The 13589-nt window shown below is 61.0% G+C and overlaps 1 protein-coding gene across 2 annotated transcripts in view; it reads right to left on the minus strand.

Annotated features, from left to right (window-relative positions):
* Positions 1-12397, minus strand: part of PPARGC1B (PPARG coactivator 1 beta) — a 41811-nt gene extending 29414 nt beyond the window's left edge. Inside the window, exon 1 of one of the 2 annotated variants that reach the window (XM_050713607.1) lies at positions 12282-12397. In XM_050713607.1, coding sequence (XP_050569564.1) covers positions 12282-12365 — 84 coding nt within the window. In that variant the 5' untranslated portion in view covers positions 12366-12397. The remainder of the gene's footprint in view (positions 1-12281) is intronic. The other variant, XM_050713608.1, reaches the window with a different exon arrangement.
* Positions 12398-13589: the final 1192 nt, after the last annotated feature.

The raw sequence follows: 13589 nt of genomic DNA on the forward strand, positions 1-13589 counted from the left end.
CAAGCGCGAGCGGCGGCACTTTTCGGGAAAGCACCCCACGTGCCCCATCTCCCACCGACGTGCTGCTTCCTTATTTCCCGGTGGGGCTGCCCCCTCTGGGGACCGATCCTGCTGGAGAAGCGCCAGCCATCCCCGACCCTCCCCGTCCCGCAGGGCGCAGCCCCCACTCAGCAACTGGGTCAGCTAAATATAAGCAGCGCCGGCACCAGGCGCCTTCCTCCTTGCATCATCGCCACCCTAAAAACCATGGCCCCAAGACGGGGGCTGCTCAGCACGTGCTGTGGCAGACGTGAAACGCTGGCACCGCTGAACCCTTTCCTTTGTAGCAACCCCCTCCCCCCCAGGCTCCCAGGCTGGCTGGGGCAGCCACCACGGAGCTGGGGACCAGACGGCACCAACATCCCCCGGAAGGCCGCCCCGAGGAGCCCATTGCCACAAACCACGGGCACTCTGCACAGAGCAGGCCCCCGGGAGGGAGATTTCCATTTCCATTTACCGAAAGCAGCCGCCTAAGCTCCTGAGCACAGTGGCAGCGAGCTCGCACCCCATCACTGAGGTTTGGCAGCGCACCTGCCCAGGCCTGCGGCGCTGAGCATGCCCGGCCCACGGCACATGCGTGGCTTTGGCTGGCAGGCTCATGCCAGGAGCCCGAGGGTGGGACATCAGCAGGCAAGCGTGTTTGCCTGGGAGACTGCAGACCAGCCTGTCTGGGTGGCTGGCCAGTTTGGATCCAGTATACCCAGTCTGGCCACCTGCGGGGCAGATGGCTTTCCCAGTGCAACCTGTGTGCCACCCCCTCTCCTTCCTCCCCACCTGCACCTTGGTGGCTTGGGGCTGGTAAAGCTGGGTGCTTTCGCCACCAGCTGGGAGCAGCTCCTGGGCTGGAACGCAAGGGGGGCAAAGTTTGGGGTGCTTGGGGATGCTGCCCCTCTTCACAGCCTCACCGCAACGCCAAGAAAAGGCACAGCGCCACAGGCCTGGCAGGGAGCAGGCACCAGTGGAGAGTGGTGGTGAGCTCCCTGCACCCCAGCAGCACCTGGACAGGCCCTCGGCAGCCTCCAGTTATCCACAAGCGAACATCAGCAGCCTCTCGCCCAGCCCGGAGGGGTGGTTATTAGGGAAAGGCACTCTAATGAGGCAGCTCATTAAACGCAGGAACGGATTAGGCCAGGAACCAAGGCGCTCTGTGACTGCGGAGTTCAAGAGCAGGACAAAGCTGCCCTGCCCTCGCAGGTGCTGCAAGATCCTGCCGCGCAGCAGGGGCCGAACGGCACCAAGCCTCAAAGCGCCTTCAAAGCCCTCCCAGGGCCTGCAGGAGCTCTGAGGATGGATGGCGGAGGGAAGGCAGGACCAGGGCTTGAAAGCGATGAAAACACCCCCTGAGATACAAGTGGAAAACATCTACTCCATCCCAGGCAGTCAAGCTCGGGTGCTGCCTCCTCCGCTCACCGTGCTCGACCCCAGCACCGCTGCGGCTCCCAGCGGGGATGCTCCAGGGAGAAAGCCTTTGGCACGGCCCAGCCGTGCTGCCTGGGAGCTCAGGCAGGGGCGATGTGGGAGGAGAGGCAAAGCAGAGTTCACAGCTGCAGTCATCAGGGAAAAACGAGCCCTGAGAGATGTCCCTCTCTGTCACCAACAGCAGTGAGGGCCACCTCCAAGCCACCTGGGCACCCGTGAGAAGCATCAGGCCTGTGCGATCGCTGTTGTGAATGAAGGTGGGAACGGAGCTGCTAAAGATAACTTTGACAAAAGGAACTATTAATAGCAATACTATAGGGCTTTTCACTTTTTTTTCTTTTTTTTTTTTTGCGCATCCTTCAAGGCTCTCTCCGGGCTTGACAGGCCCTGATGGATCGGGCCCTGCTGCAACTCCAGGAAAACGACAGCACAGGCAGGGGCACGGCAGGCACCCAGCAGCATGCTGCAGCCCACGGGGAACCAGCACGAGCAGCAGGGGGCTGGCAGCCCTGAGCCAGCCCGGCGCAGGCCGGAGGATCCCGCACGGTTTCTGCGGGTGATGGCGCTGCCACCACGCTGGTTTCCATGGCGACTCCAGCACTCGGTGAGATGGAGATGGCGGGATCAGCCGGGAAGGGACGGAGCGGAGCTGGCACCCTCCAGCTGCCGCGGCCACCGGCAGGGCCCCACTGACCAGCTCACCTGGGGGCATCTGGGTCCCCTCATGCTGGCTGTGGGTTGTCCCAATGCTGCACGGCCTTCCCCGACAGCCAGCCCCGTCCCAGCCAGGCACACAGCCCACACCACGGCACCAGGCCAGTTCTGTGCCCCGGAGCTGCTCAGCCGCTCCTGGTGGCCCTGGGGACAGCTCGCGGTGGCACCACCTCGGAGCACAAGTGCGCCACCACAGCCCGGCTTGTGTGACCCGGCACCAGGGCCAGCAGGGTGGCAGCGAGCTCCCCCCAACCCAAAAAGCCACCGGTGCCTGCCGAGGAGCTCTTCTCCAGGGTCACCTGCCAAGCCACCACGCGTGGTGGCTGCTTTCCGGGCCCTGGTGCAGGGACAGGGCAGGGTGGGAGCCGGGTCCCCCCCCGCCGGGTCCCTGCCACCGCCTTCTGCCCATGTGCGGGACCCTGCTGCGTGCCCTGTTCCTGCAGCAGTGCAATTAGCCCCGCTGACCCCTGAAATCCTCAGCCTCGCTAAGCAGCCGTGCATTAAATCCCGGATCCAAGGGTGGAAATAGACTTCGTAAAAGGCTTATGGCCCTATTTATTACATTTTACGCATGAAGGGGTCCGGCAGCGCAGCCACGGCGCTGCGGTCGGTGCTGCCTCTGCCTGCACGCCAAGGCAGACGGACGGGCGGACGGGCGGGGGCTGGGGCAGGCAGCAGAGCCTTGGCGGGTGTCTCCTCCTGGCTGGGGTTGGGTTGCCAACTGAGTGCTCCGGCAGACGCAGGCAGGCGGGGATATCGATCTAGATGAAAGCTAACACCGCTCTCGGGGATGGGTAACCGTATCTGCCGCACATTTGTATTCCTCAGAGCAGGGCGCGATGGTTTCAGCCATCTGCCGGAGCGGCATCGGCGTCCTAGGGCCGCTCCAAGCCCTCTGCGCCGTGCCACCACCTCCCGCTGGGGACACGCAGCTCCAACCTGCCCCGTTTCACCCTGCAGGGCCGCGTCCATGGAGTGAGCAGCACCCTGTGGAGGAGGGCATCCCCAAAACAGCGAGGGACCTTCTCCAAACCCACGCCATCTCCCCCTGCCAGGCAGCTCGCGCCCTGGTGGTGGGCACAGAGATGAAGGCTCAAAACCCGAGGAACCCGCTGCTGTCCCGCAGGAGGCAGAAGGCAGCCGCGTGTCCCTCTGAGTGCTGATAAATGTGAAGAACCCAGAGCAGCATGGTGTGTGCCTCATGCTCCAGGTTCCTGGGACACTCTGACACAAAGCTCCCTGCTCCCTGCAGAGGGACCCCCGGCACCCTCATCGCAGGTGCAGGGAAGGCCACCAGCAGGGCCCTGTGAGGACAGCCCTGACAAGGGGCAGTGGTGCTTGGGAGGTGTGCTGGGCTTGGTGTTTCAAAGGGGCTGATCCCATGTCTTTCATTAAGCGAGCTCAGAGGACTTTGATGTGCACAGTGCCCCGTACACCTGAGGACAGAAGGATCTTTGCTACTCTTGTCTTCCCTTCCTGCCTGCCCAGCCCCTGTCACGCTCCAGGGCCCTGCTCCAGCGGCCCTGAATTGCCACCCCCAGGTGCCTCAGCCCCCGTTGTGGCACAGGACCGGAGGTTTTTCCTGCAGCTGAGCTCCGCTCCATGTGTTTTGCAATCCAGCTCCTTCCTCCAAGGGAAGCTAACAAGCAGCGTGTTGGGGCATAGATGGGCTCCTGCCTCTAAAGGCATGGAGGAGCTGTTTAGAGGAAAGCCTGTGGTTCGGGTGCCAGCAGGCTGCAAGCTCCCCACCGCCCTGCGCTGCCTCGCGATGCTGTGAGGCATGGCAGCCACGGAGAGAAGTCTGCACTGCCCAGCACAGCCCCACGGAGCTCCCAGCCCCTCCGCTGCCCTCTCGGGCTAGTCCTCCCATGGGAGAGGCTGCTATGTTTAGGTATCTAAATGAGCTAGAGTGGCTGTTTCCAAAAATAATTAGTTTGGGTTACGTAAAGACAGAGAGAATCTTCAAAGGTCCTCAAAGTGCCGTAAGTGAGCAGTGCAGCCGGGGACGGTTCCCGCTTTTCATTTCTGATGGACTCGGGGATGTGCTGCCAGAGCTGGGCTGGGTGCCCAGGACAGGGACAGGCAGGCACGTGGCAGGCAGTGCGGGCTGATGCAGAGGCAGCAAAGCAGGGGCAGCAGCTGGGGGCACCCACCCTGCCCCAGCACCCTGTCTGGGACCTGCTCTGCTCACCACGTGCCCAAGTGGCAGCTCACGACATCCCCAAGTGGCACCTTGTGGCTCCAGCACGGCTGCCTGGTCCTGCAGCGAGCAGCAGGTCACCAGGACGGGAACCCATCCCTGTGGGCAGCACGACCGAAAGCACAGGGAGGAGCAAACAGGGGCGAGGAGGCACCCCGAGCGCTGCAGCTCCAGCAGCAAACAAACCGAGCGGCTCCAGCCCTCCTTGCCCACGCATGTCCTAACAGCTCCCCGCGACCTCCCACCTGCTCGGCTGCTGGCTTCCTTCCTCCTGCACTGACTTCCACATCCCGAAGCCTCTGGCCCGGCGAGGAGAGGAGCCGCATGCAGGAGCGCGTCCCGCGCACCCGCTGCCTCTCATCCCAAAGCCGCAGGGCTGCAGCTGCCTGTGCTCCACCCTGAGCTGAACCCGGGGCCGGCACCAGCTCCTGGGGTTTTGTTTGCTGTAGTCACCTGAAAAGCAGCCTCCATGCCAGTGGGTTTGGTAGCGGGCACAGCGGGAGTTTCTGGGGACACACATCAAGTGCTTTCATTTTCAATATATATAGAAATAGGCATTTGTATTCCTTCCTAAAAGGACACAACAGCAAGAAAAAAAAAACAGCCCTAGCACCATCGAACCTCTCAGACTGAGAAAACCACAGTTTTCATAAGACCCGAGTTCTCTTATCTGAGTAATTGGTTTTAGCACCCAAAAAAAGCCATGTGCCATTCTCCTGGTGGGGCCCACACATACACAGAAACTTCCTTTTTAAGAAAGGCAGTTGCATTTTTTTTTGTCTTCATTATTAGCACGGTTAGGTCGTGACTACCTGCGTGCAAGCCTGCTCACAAGGAGACACGATGCTGGCTGGCTGAAATCTTCAGCTCCTGCTGTGTGGAGCTCCAGGGCAGGAGCTGAAGCGTGCCTCCGAGCCGCACACACGTCCCACGGGCAGGGCCGGGGAAGGCGAGCAGCTAAGCGGCTGTGGTTTCAAAGGAGCCGGCGGCGCTGCAAAGTTTAACTAGCTGAAAGCAAAGGGCCGTGGCAGTTGCAAACATTTGCGCCGAGGCTATGCAAGTCCCAGGAAATCAGGAGACCGGGGCTGGAACAAAGTCCAGCCCCACGGCGCTGGGTGCTGGGTGTGCAACCTGTGTGTGGCAGGACAGGGCAGTGCTGGCCGTGCCGGTACAAACCTCTGCCACGCTCCCCGTGTCCCGCTTTGCCCTCCGGCCCCTGGTGCTGAGGTCGGGCAGAAAATCGCCCCGTGGGTGGGCTGCGCCCAGGCTGCCAGCCTGGAGAGCCCGCGAGGACCGGCAGCGCCGTGGCTGCTTTCCTTCCAGCAACGCCCTGGATGGTGCAGATGGGCAACGGCACCGGTGCTCACAGAGCAGGAAGGAAAGCCAGCTCCTTCCCTGCATGGCCTTCCACAGGAGCCGTGGCAGCGTGACACTTTACGCCTCCGGCTGCCTGCTGTCAGCCAGCTGTGCGTCCAGCCGCCGCTCCAGCCCTGGAGGAATCCCGTGCGCACAAAGGGTCGCTGCGGTGTTTCCTGCAACACCCCACAGCTACACGGGCACTTTCATCATAAAAAATAACCAACGTAACCCACTCCCACCTAGGCACTTCAGCGAAAAGCAAAGCGAGGATGAGCTCAGCAAGCAGGCTGCCGAGGCTGGGGGACATGGAGCATGCTGCCTGCTCCTGGCGCTGCTCCCCTGTACCCCACCTCTGCCTGCCCAGGGCTGCCCCAGCCTCGGGTCCCCTCGCTGCAGGACAGCCAGGTCCACACCTGTCACTTGCAGGCAATGAAACTCGCAGCTCCCCCATCATCTGGGCGGGGGGGGGAGAAGAAAGGCAACAAGAGGCAGCTGGGCTCCCTGCTGGATGCAGCACACCGCCAGCCACCCGGCACGCTGCTCCTACCACGCTGCAGCCCCAGCCCAGACCCCCCGCCTGCCTTCTCCCCTCCATCTCCCCCCCTCTCACAGGATTTCCTTGCTCTTGATGTGCACGAAAATTAGGAAACGAGGGCTCCTCAGGGACTAGGTGGGGAGAGCAGCTTTTGGCAGGGGGGAAAGGATGACACGTCCCAGCCCCCGCTCCGCCGCCCCATCTGCCCAGGTCGAACGGGGTCCCACAGCCTCCCCGAACAATGGCCGGGGAAGCAAAGTGACAGCAGTGATGAACTTTCTGCGAACTGAAACAGGAACTGAGGTGTCTGACCAGCAGCGCTGGCTCAGCAGAAGGGGCTGCTTCAGGCAGCGTGCTCCCCGTCGCTGCAGGCAGCCAATGCTCAGTGCAGAAGCGGCGCAGAGGAAGAATTCAGAAAATGCATCGCAGTGAAGATCTGCTGCCCTGCAATCACATTCGCTGCAAGAGCTAGAGGCAGTCTCTTTATCCTCAGCCACCTCAGCACAAAAACATCCATATAAAGCATGTAACACTGCATCCCAGGGGAGGAGAGAAGTGTCACATCAGCCCTCGTGGCCACCGGGGTCTCTCCCACCCCAGCCCACAGCCCAGGGACTCCCCTTCTGCTCCCTGCTGGAGGGGAAACACGTGCATGGCCCCTCACCAGAAGGAAAGGGTGCAAGAGGAAAGGGTGGTGCGCATGGGAGGATGTGAGCAGCCCCTGTGCTGCTTCAGGGTCTTCGCTGGGCTCCTGCAGCACGTGGTGCCGAGGGGCATCCTCCCCGCAGAGCACTCGTCTCTCCGGGTACAGGCCAGGGAGGTGCCCAGCACCCAGCGCTTTGTCTCAGGACAGCAGGAAGCCAGATAAGCAAAGCATTTTACCTAAGCCCCACACATCTGCCCGGGAGCCAAGAGTGATCAAAGGTTAGTCTGGCTACTGGATGGGGCTATCACACAGCCCCTGAGGCTGTGCCCGTCTCTGCACCCCCACCGGCAGACACTCAGGATGCTGACACTGCATCAGGACCCCCCGGGGAGGTTCCAGCTCTTACAGAGCCAAAGGAGATTTCAAGCTTTTATTTTCCCTTGTCTTAATTCCGACGTGAACCAGTTCAATGCAACAACTCGCAGCAGCAGCTCAGAGCTGGTCGCTGCCTTCCGCCTGGGGAGGCACAGCGAAACAGAGCCGGGCGAGGACAGCGCTGCTGAGACCATGAGCACTGCCAGATCCGTGCAAAGTCCTTGGCATTTCTTGGAAGCTCACGCTATTAAAAAAAAAAAGGCGATAAATAAATAATAATTCGCACGGTCCCGTGGCTGGAGCTCAGGAAAAGTGCTGAAAAGCAAAAGAGGTGGGTGATAAGCGGAGGGGAGCGCATTGGCTGAGCCTTCACCTGGGTGCCAACGGCACAGCAGCACGGCTGCCTCTGGAAGTAGGTCAGTGTACCTCACCTCCCCGTCCGCGCCATTAACTTTAACCTTTAGTCTTTGGCTTGTTACAGCTCTGCTCTGCGATGATGGGCACCTGCATCCCCGGCACGTGGCGCAGGCAGTGGGGCACCCGCTCACCTGCACCCATACAGCAGGCGCCCACCAGCTCTGGGGGTGCCTTGGTGCTCTCGGGGATGCCCCCACGGTCCTCCCCGTGCAGGCAGCACGCAGGGTTCCCCCTCTGCTCAACTGCTTTCGCTCTGTCAAAGCGTCACGAGAAATATAAGGCTGCGCGGGGTTGCCATGGAGCGGGGCTCAGCTGCGGAGCGGGGGCCTGAAGCGGGTTCCTCTGACAAACGCAGGCTCCTCTTGCCCCGTCTCCTTGGCAGCAGCGTGCTCGGCAGGACCGTATCTTTGGGGACAGCCCTTCCCTGCGGTGATGGAGAGCCCAGCGGTGTTCTCCTAGGGCATGCAGGCCCAGGAAGTGCCCCTTGTCTCAGTGAAGCCGTGTCCCCAGATTCACAGGCAGGCAGGAGGAACGGTGGCTGTGGTGGCTTTGGTCCCAGACGCACGGGCAGTCCCCTCGCATCACCTCTGACCTGCCCCGGTGCGTGATGTCCCCAGGCTCCCAAGGGTGCTGGCCTAGGGCGAGCACATCCTTGCCAGCGCACTGCCTGCTGGCACAGTCACCGTGGGCTCTCCCATGAGCCAGATCCCAACCCCACCAACGCAGCACGAGCCGTCAGAGCCCCACAGGTGTCCGTGTCCCCAGCCCTGCTCCAGGGGCCACGGAGCCCCGCTCCTCAAAGCGAAGAAGGTCCTGCAGCCCCAGGACATTTTTCATTTTCAACCAACAGCACTTAAGTGCCGGAGCAAGCAGAGTTTCTAACTACAAAGAGGCTTTTGACATTGGAAAGGTTAATGTGGGAGAAAAATCTGTCTCTTTCACAAAGCTCCCTTTGCTTGAGGTTAAGACCTTAATTATTCACCTGTTGGAGAGGTGCCTTTCCATTACGGCATGGGACCAGGGAGGGGATGCGCAGGCAGGGTGGAGGCAAGGGGCAGCGTGGGGTCCTGCCGGGGTGGGAAGGACCTGCTCAGATCCAGGGCTGGAAGCAGCAGGTCTGCACCCAGGCTCTGCCGAGGGGCTGAGTCTGAGGCCAGCCCTCCTTCCCCTGCTGCTCCGGCTCCCACGGCTCTCAGCAGCACGCCACGCTCTCCATGTCCTGTACCCAAAGCTGCAGCGTGCATGGCTGCGGGGGTGCTGCTTTGCAAACAAACCAGCACCAGCAGCCTCCCTCTGTGACCACCACCACGCTGCAGCCCACCTGCTGCACCCGGAGAGGGCACAGCATCACCAGCCTCTGCGGCACGGGGCCCCGCGACCCACGCTGCAGCCTTTGCCCAGGCCCTTGGGCTGCCTCCATTGTCCAGATCCCACCACACGCAAAAAAAGCAGAATATCAGTCTGCTCGGTGAGGACTATCGGAAATTAGGGACGTGTACCCACGTCATTACTAACAATAGCAGGCCGCCTGCTGCACCTCTGCACAACCGAGGGCTTCGGCGTGCTTTCTGCACTCATCGACAGATCGAGCTGTTAGCAGGAGGCTGAGAACTTAGAGAGAGAACATAGTATTTCAGTTCATGTGATCTTCAAGCATCTCTCCCAGAAGCAGCCTGCTGTTATTTTTTTGTGTGTGTGTGTGTTTTTTTTTTTTCCTGCTGCACTTCGTTTAGGGGTTTAAAACAAATCGAAGCCATGAGTCTGATGCTGCTGCCTCTTGCAGGACATGGGGCTGGCAGCCCCTCCGTGGAGCTGCTGAGGCCCCTTCCAGTGCCTGGTGCCACTGGGCAAACCAGCCCTAGGCAGCTGTGTGCCTCTGGGCCATGGTATTGCACAAAATGGATTACACGGGCCCAGAAATGACACGTTTCAAGCCACCGCAAACCAAAATCCCTTCCCATTGCTGTTAAAAAGGAAAAAAGGGTGGCAGAAAAAAGGCAGGCATTGAGTGCAGAACCCTGATTTTCTCTCTGTAGCAATGCAGGCACCACGTGAATCATCGCTGCCCTCGATATGTAAATAGAGGTTAGCAGGCATCCTCAGCACAAGCCCAGATAATTAAGGGCCTGATGCAAATGCCCACGTTAAACCTCCGTGCGTCTCCACAAGAGCCCTCCCGAGGGGAAGGGACCACCGAGCACCCGCATACATCATGCTGTGCCTTGCACTAACCCTGCTGCGAAAGCAGGCAGCAGGGAGGAGCGCAGGGAGCGAGCAGGAGAGGCACTGGGGGAAGAGGCAGAGTGCCTCAACATTTCCACAGGGGAACCGGGTAATATTCACGATCTCGTGGCCTCCTGACACTGCAGCCTCTTAGGATAATCTGATCCCGTGCTGGAACAGCGGGGACCGTGCGGGAGCAGCTTTGGGGCTTCATTGAGAAGTCAGCAAGGCAGTTGTAAGCAGAGGCTAGTACAGTAGTAATGGGGAGAGACGTCAGAGGGAGCATGAGACCCGCCTCCCTCCCGTTTATAGTTCTGAAGAAAGCATGTGACAGCACCAGGGCTGGAGCCACCACTGCAGTTTCATCAGAGGTTAAGGTACAAGCACCACGAACACTTACAACTTCAGCCCTTTCCAAAGCAAATGCATGCAAATCACACTTTTTTGTTTTGGTTTGGTTTGGTTTTTTCCCCTCTCTTTTCCTCTCTTTTCACACCAGCCTTTAACCCCTGTGTGCACAGGGGGGACAGGGAGGAAATGCAATTATCTAAAGCGGCCGCTGCGCCGTACAACAACCCCAGGCTGCATGGCACTTCTGAGGGAACCCGCAGCAGCCTGCCCAGCTCTGTTTGCTGCTCGTAACGTTACACACCAGCAGGCATCAGAGCAGCGCTGACCCTATGCGCATATGGACGGTGCCTCCTCCAACATAGCGCAGGTACGGGAGAGGGAGAGGAACGGAGGCGACAAACACAGCCAGCCTTATCCACGAGGTACCATAAAAATGGTCTTATTTCATCACAAGCCATTTCACAGTCCCAAATTCTGCAGGGTATTCGCAACATGGTGGTTTTGCACCAGAGAAGGATGACACTTCTCAAGATTTCTTTTTCAGCCTTACCAGCACCCTTTTGGACTAAGATTCCTAGACTGAAACGTCAAATGCTGACAAAAAGCAAAGCAAAGCCACCCTTCAGATGGGTGCTGCAGTCACACGAGCTTTCCACTTCACATTACAGACGCAGACAACTGGCAGGTTATTGCTGGGAAGCAGAGCCAGGAACTTTCACCTGGCTAGAGAGTAATTGGGATGGGGGGAGCTCAGCCTTTCTGAAACACTTTGCAGGGATGACACCTCGCAAAACCAGCCTCCTTTCTCCAGCCGACATTCCCCCCAGCGATAATAAATCCCTCCAAATCAGAAGGCACAAACTGCTTACAAAATCTTCTTGGCCCACTTCTCAACCTTCCTGACCCTTCTTCTGTAATCAGCCTGTCATCGGTTCTTCGTTAGCAGCCCGTGTCCCTCCCCGCTGCTCTGCCCCCAGCAAGCTGCCCGAGTCCTGTGTCAGGCTGGAGCGCTGGCGCATGCCAGGAGCGGCGCCGGGACTCCACCGGTCCAGCTGGTGCCAAGACCTGCCTGGTTCTGGCTGGCACATGCACCAGGGGCAAATCTGATTTACCGAGCCTTGAGATGTTGTTTTGCACCCAAACAGCAGGATTAGTGCCAGCTCTCCCCCCTCGCACACACGCAGCACGCATACCCCTGCTGTGTGCAGTCCTGAAGCTGAACTGGTGAGAGAGCAAGGGTTGGGATGAACGTGCTAGCTCCACAATCGGCGCTATTTTGTAATCGGGGGTTATGAAAGTGAAGGGCTGGAGGCATGATATATAACTACACAAAACTCTTCCCGCTTGCACCGACCCCAGCGATCTGCCTGCGAAACACCCGCTGGGGTGCTCGGCACCAGCCGCGGCTCCGGCTGCCGCCCGGCTCGTTGTGTGGTGCCTTCCTTCACCCCCCAAAATGGAAAAGCATGCGAGCCCTATAGCCGGCCCGGCTCGCTCTCGTGATGGTGCGGGAGCTGCCAAGGAGCCTTAAGCCGGTTTGAACGCCCGGCTCCGTCCAAAAGGGAGCCGGAGCCCGGCGTGGCCGCGGTGCGGCGCGAAGCCCCCCCGGCCCCCCCGAGCCCGCAGCCCGTGGGCGTGCAAGTGCCGCTGTCCATGACTCAGCCCCCGGCCCGGCTCCTGCCTCCCCCACAGCCCCCCCAGCACCGGGGGCTGCAGCAGGGCCGGGGGGGGGCTGCTCCTGTGCGTCCCCCCCCTCAACACCCCCATCCCCAGGCTCGGGGCCATCCCCGTGCGGCCGGGGCTTGCAAGCGGGGCCGGGGCTGTAAGCGGGGTGCAGGGGGGTCACTCCGTGCGACCCCTCCCCAGCAAACCCGACGGAGCCCCGCTGCGGGACCACCTTAGCGCCCTTCCCCCTTGTCCCCCTTCCCCTCCGCATCCCCGCAGCGCCCCGGCGGAACCCCCGCCCCGCTACGCCACCCCCCCCCTTTTTGTGCCCCCCCCACCTGGCTGTCGGCGAGGTAGTTGAAGACGAAGGAGGAGAGCGCCTCGTCGAGCAGGGCGCCGCAGTCCGGCCCCGGCTCCGCCATCTTCCACCGCCGGCAGGGGCTGAGGCGGCTCCGAGCGTGCGGCAGGAGCCGGGCGGCCGCCGGGGCGGAGCCGTTCGCAGCCCCCGCCCGCAGGAGCCGGGGAGGGAGCCGGGGGGGGCCGGGGGTTCGGGGGGGAGACGGGGGAATGGGGGAGGAGGTCGCGGAGCGGCCCCCGACCGGGAGGGTTGAGGGGGGAGCAGCCGCAGCGCTGCCGCCCGCGACGGGGGGGCCCCGACGGCAGGCATCGGGCCGGGGGGGAGAGACGTGTGGGGATGGGGACCACAGGGTGCCGGCTCAGAGAGGTGTCCCGAGGTGCTCGGGGTAGAATGGGGGTAAGCAGGGAGACAGGAGCAGCACGGGGGGGCTTCAGGCCCCCTCTGTTGTCTCAGCCCCCCCCCCCAACCTGTTCCAGCCACGTCATGTCACGTGCATCATTTTCTGTCTCAGGTTTGGAGGCGTGCAGACACTAAAAGCCCTCTCAGAAATAATTGATGGCAGGCCCCAAATCTCGTGGATGCTCTATGTGCTTACCCGAAGCAATTATGGGGAGAGAGCAGGGCTTGGCAGCGTGGCCTGGGTTAGCTGATGTACAGCCAGTCAAGTGTACACCTGCAGCCTAATGGGCCCGGTCCCTCACATCCCAGCAGACGGCTCAGACGGGCCTGCAGGATCCTAATGTGCCCAAACAGCTGAGGAAACAAAGCCAGGAGGAGCGACCTAGGTTGCATTGGGCTCTGATGGCTGAACAGAAGGGGGTTTTCCTCCAGCACAAAAGCCTTGCTGCCCATCAGCTTTCTTGCCTTGTTCTTGTTTCCAAGGCTGTTTCCAAACCCTTCAGCCTCCCTCTGCTTCAGGACCTGCCGTTAGCACTGTGCGATGCAGTAACACTGGGTTTTCCCAATGACTCTGAGCCCTGTGCCAAAAGATGTCAGCAGACCATGCGTGTTGCTGGTGAGAGATGGGGCAGGGGCAGCTCGGCTGCTGGGGGGTGAGAAAGCAAGGGAGAAACTGCCCGCAGCTCTTCCTCGGGCTGCCCTGCCTCATCCCTAATTACTGCCACCAAGCAGTGCAACAGTGCCCCAAGGGGCTCTTCAAGCTGCTCACTAGGGGTAAAACTTCACCTTCCCTGGGGAGCTCTGGGCCCCAAAATGCTGCTTCCAGTGTGGCTCCGGGCAGCTGGCTTGTTACGGAGCAGCCGAAGGGCCCGGGGCAAGAAGCTGCTGT

Source organism: Cygnus atratus, chromosome 14, assembly GCF_013377495.2.
Source record: "Cygnus atratus isolate AKBS03 ecotype Queensland, Australia chromosome 14, CAtr_DNAZoo_HiC_assembly, whole genome shotgun sequence".
In the NCBI taxonomy this organism is placed as follows: domain Eukaryota; kingdom Metazoa; phylum Chordata; class Aves; order Anseriformes; family Anatidae; genus Cygnus; species Cygnus atratus.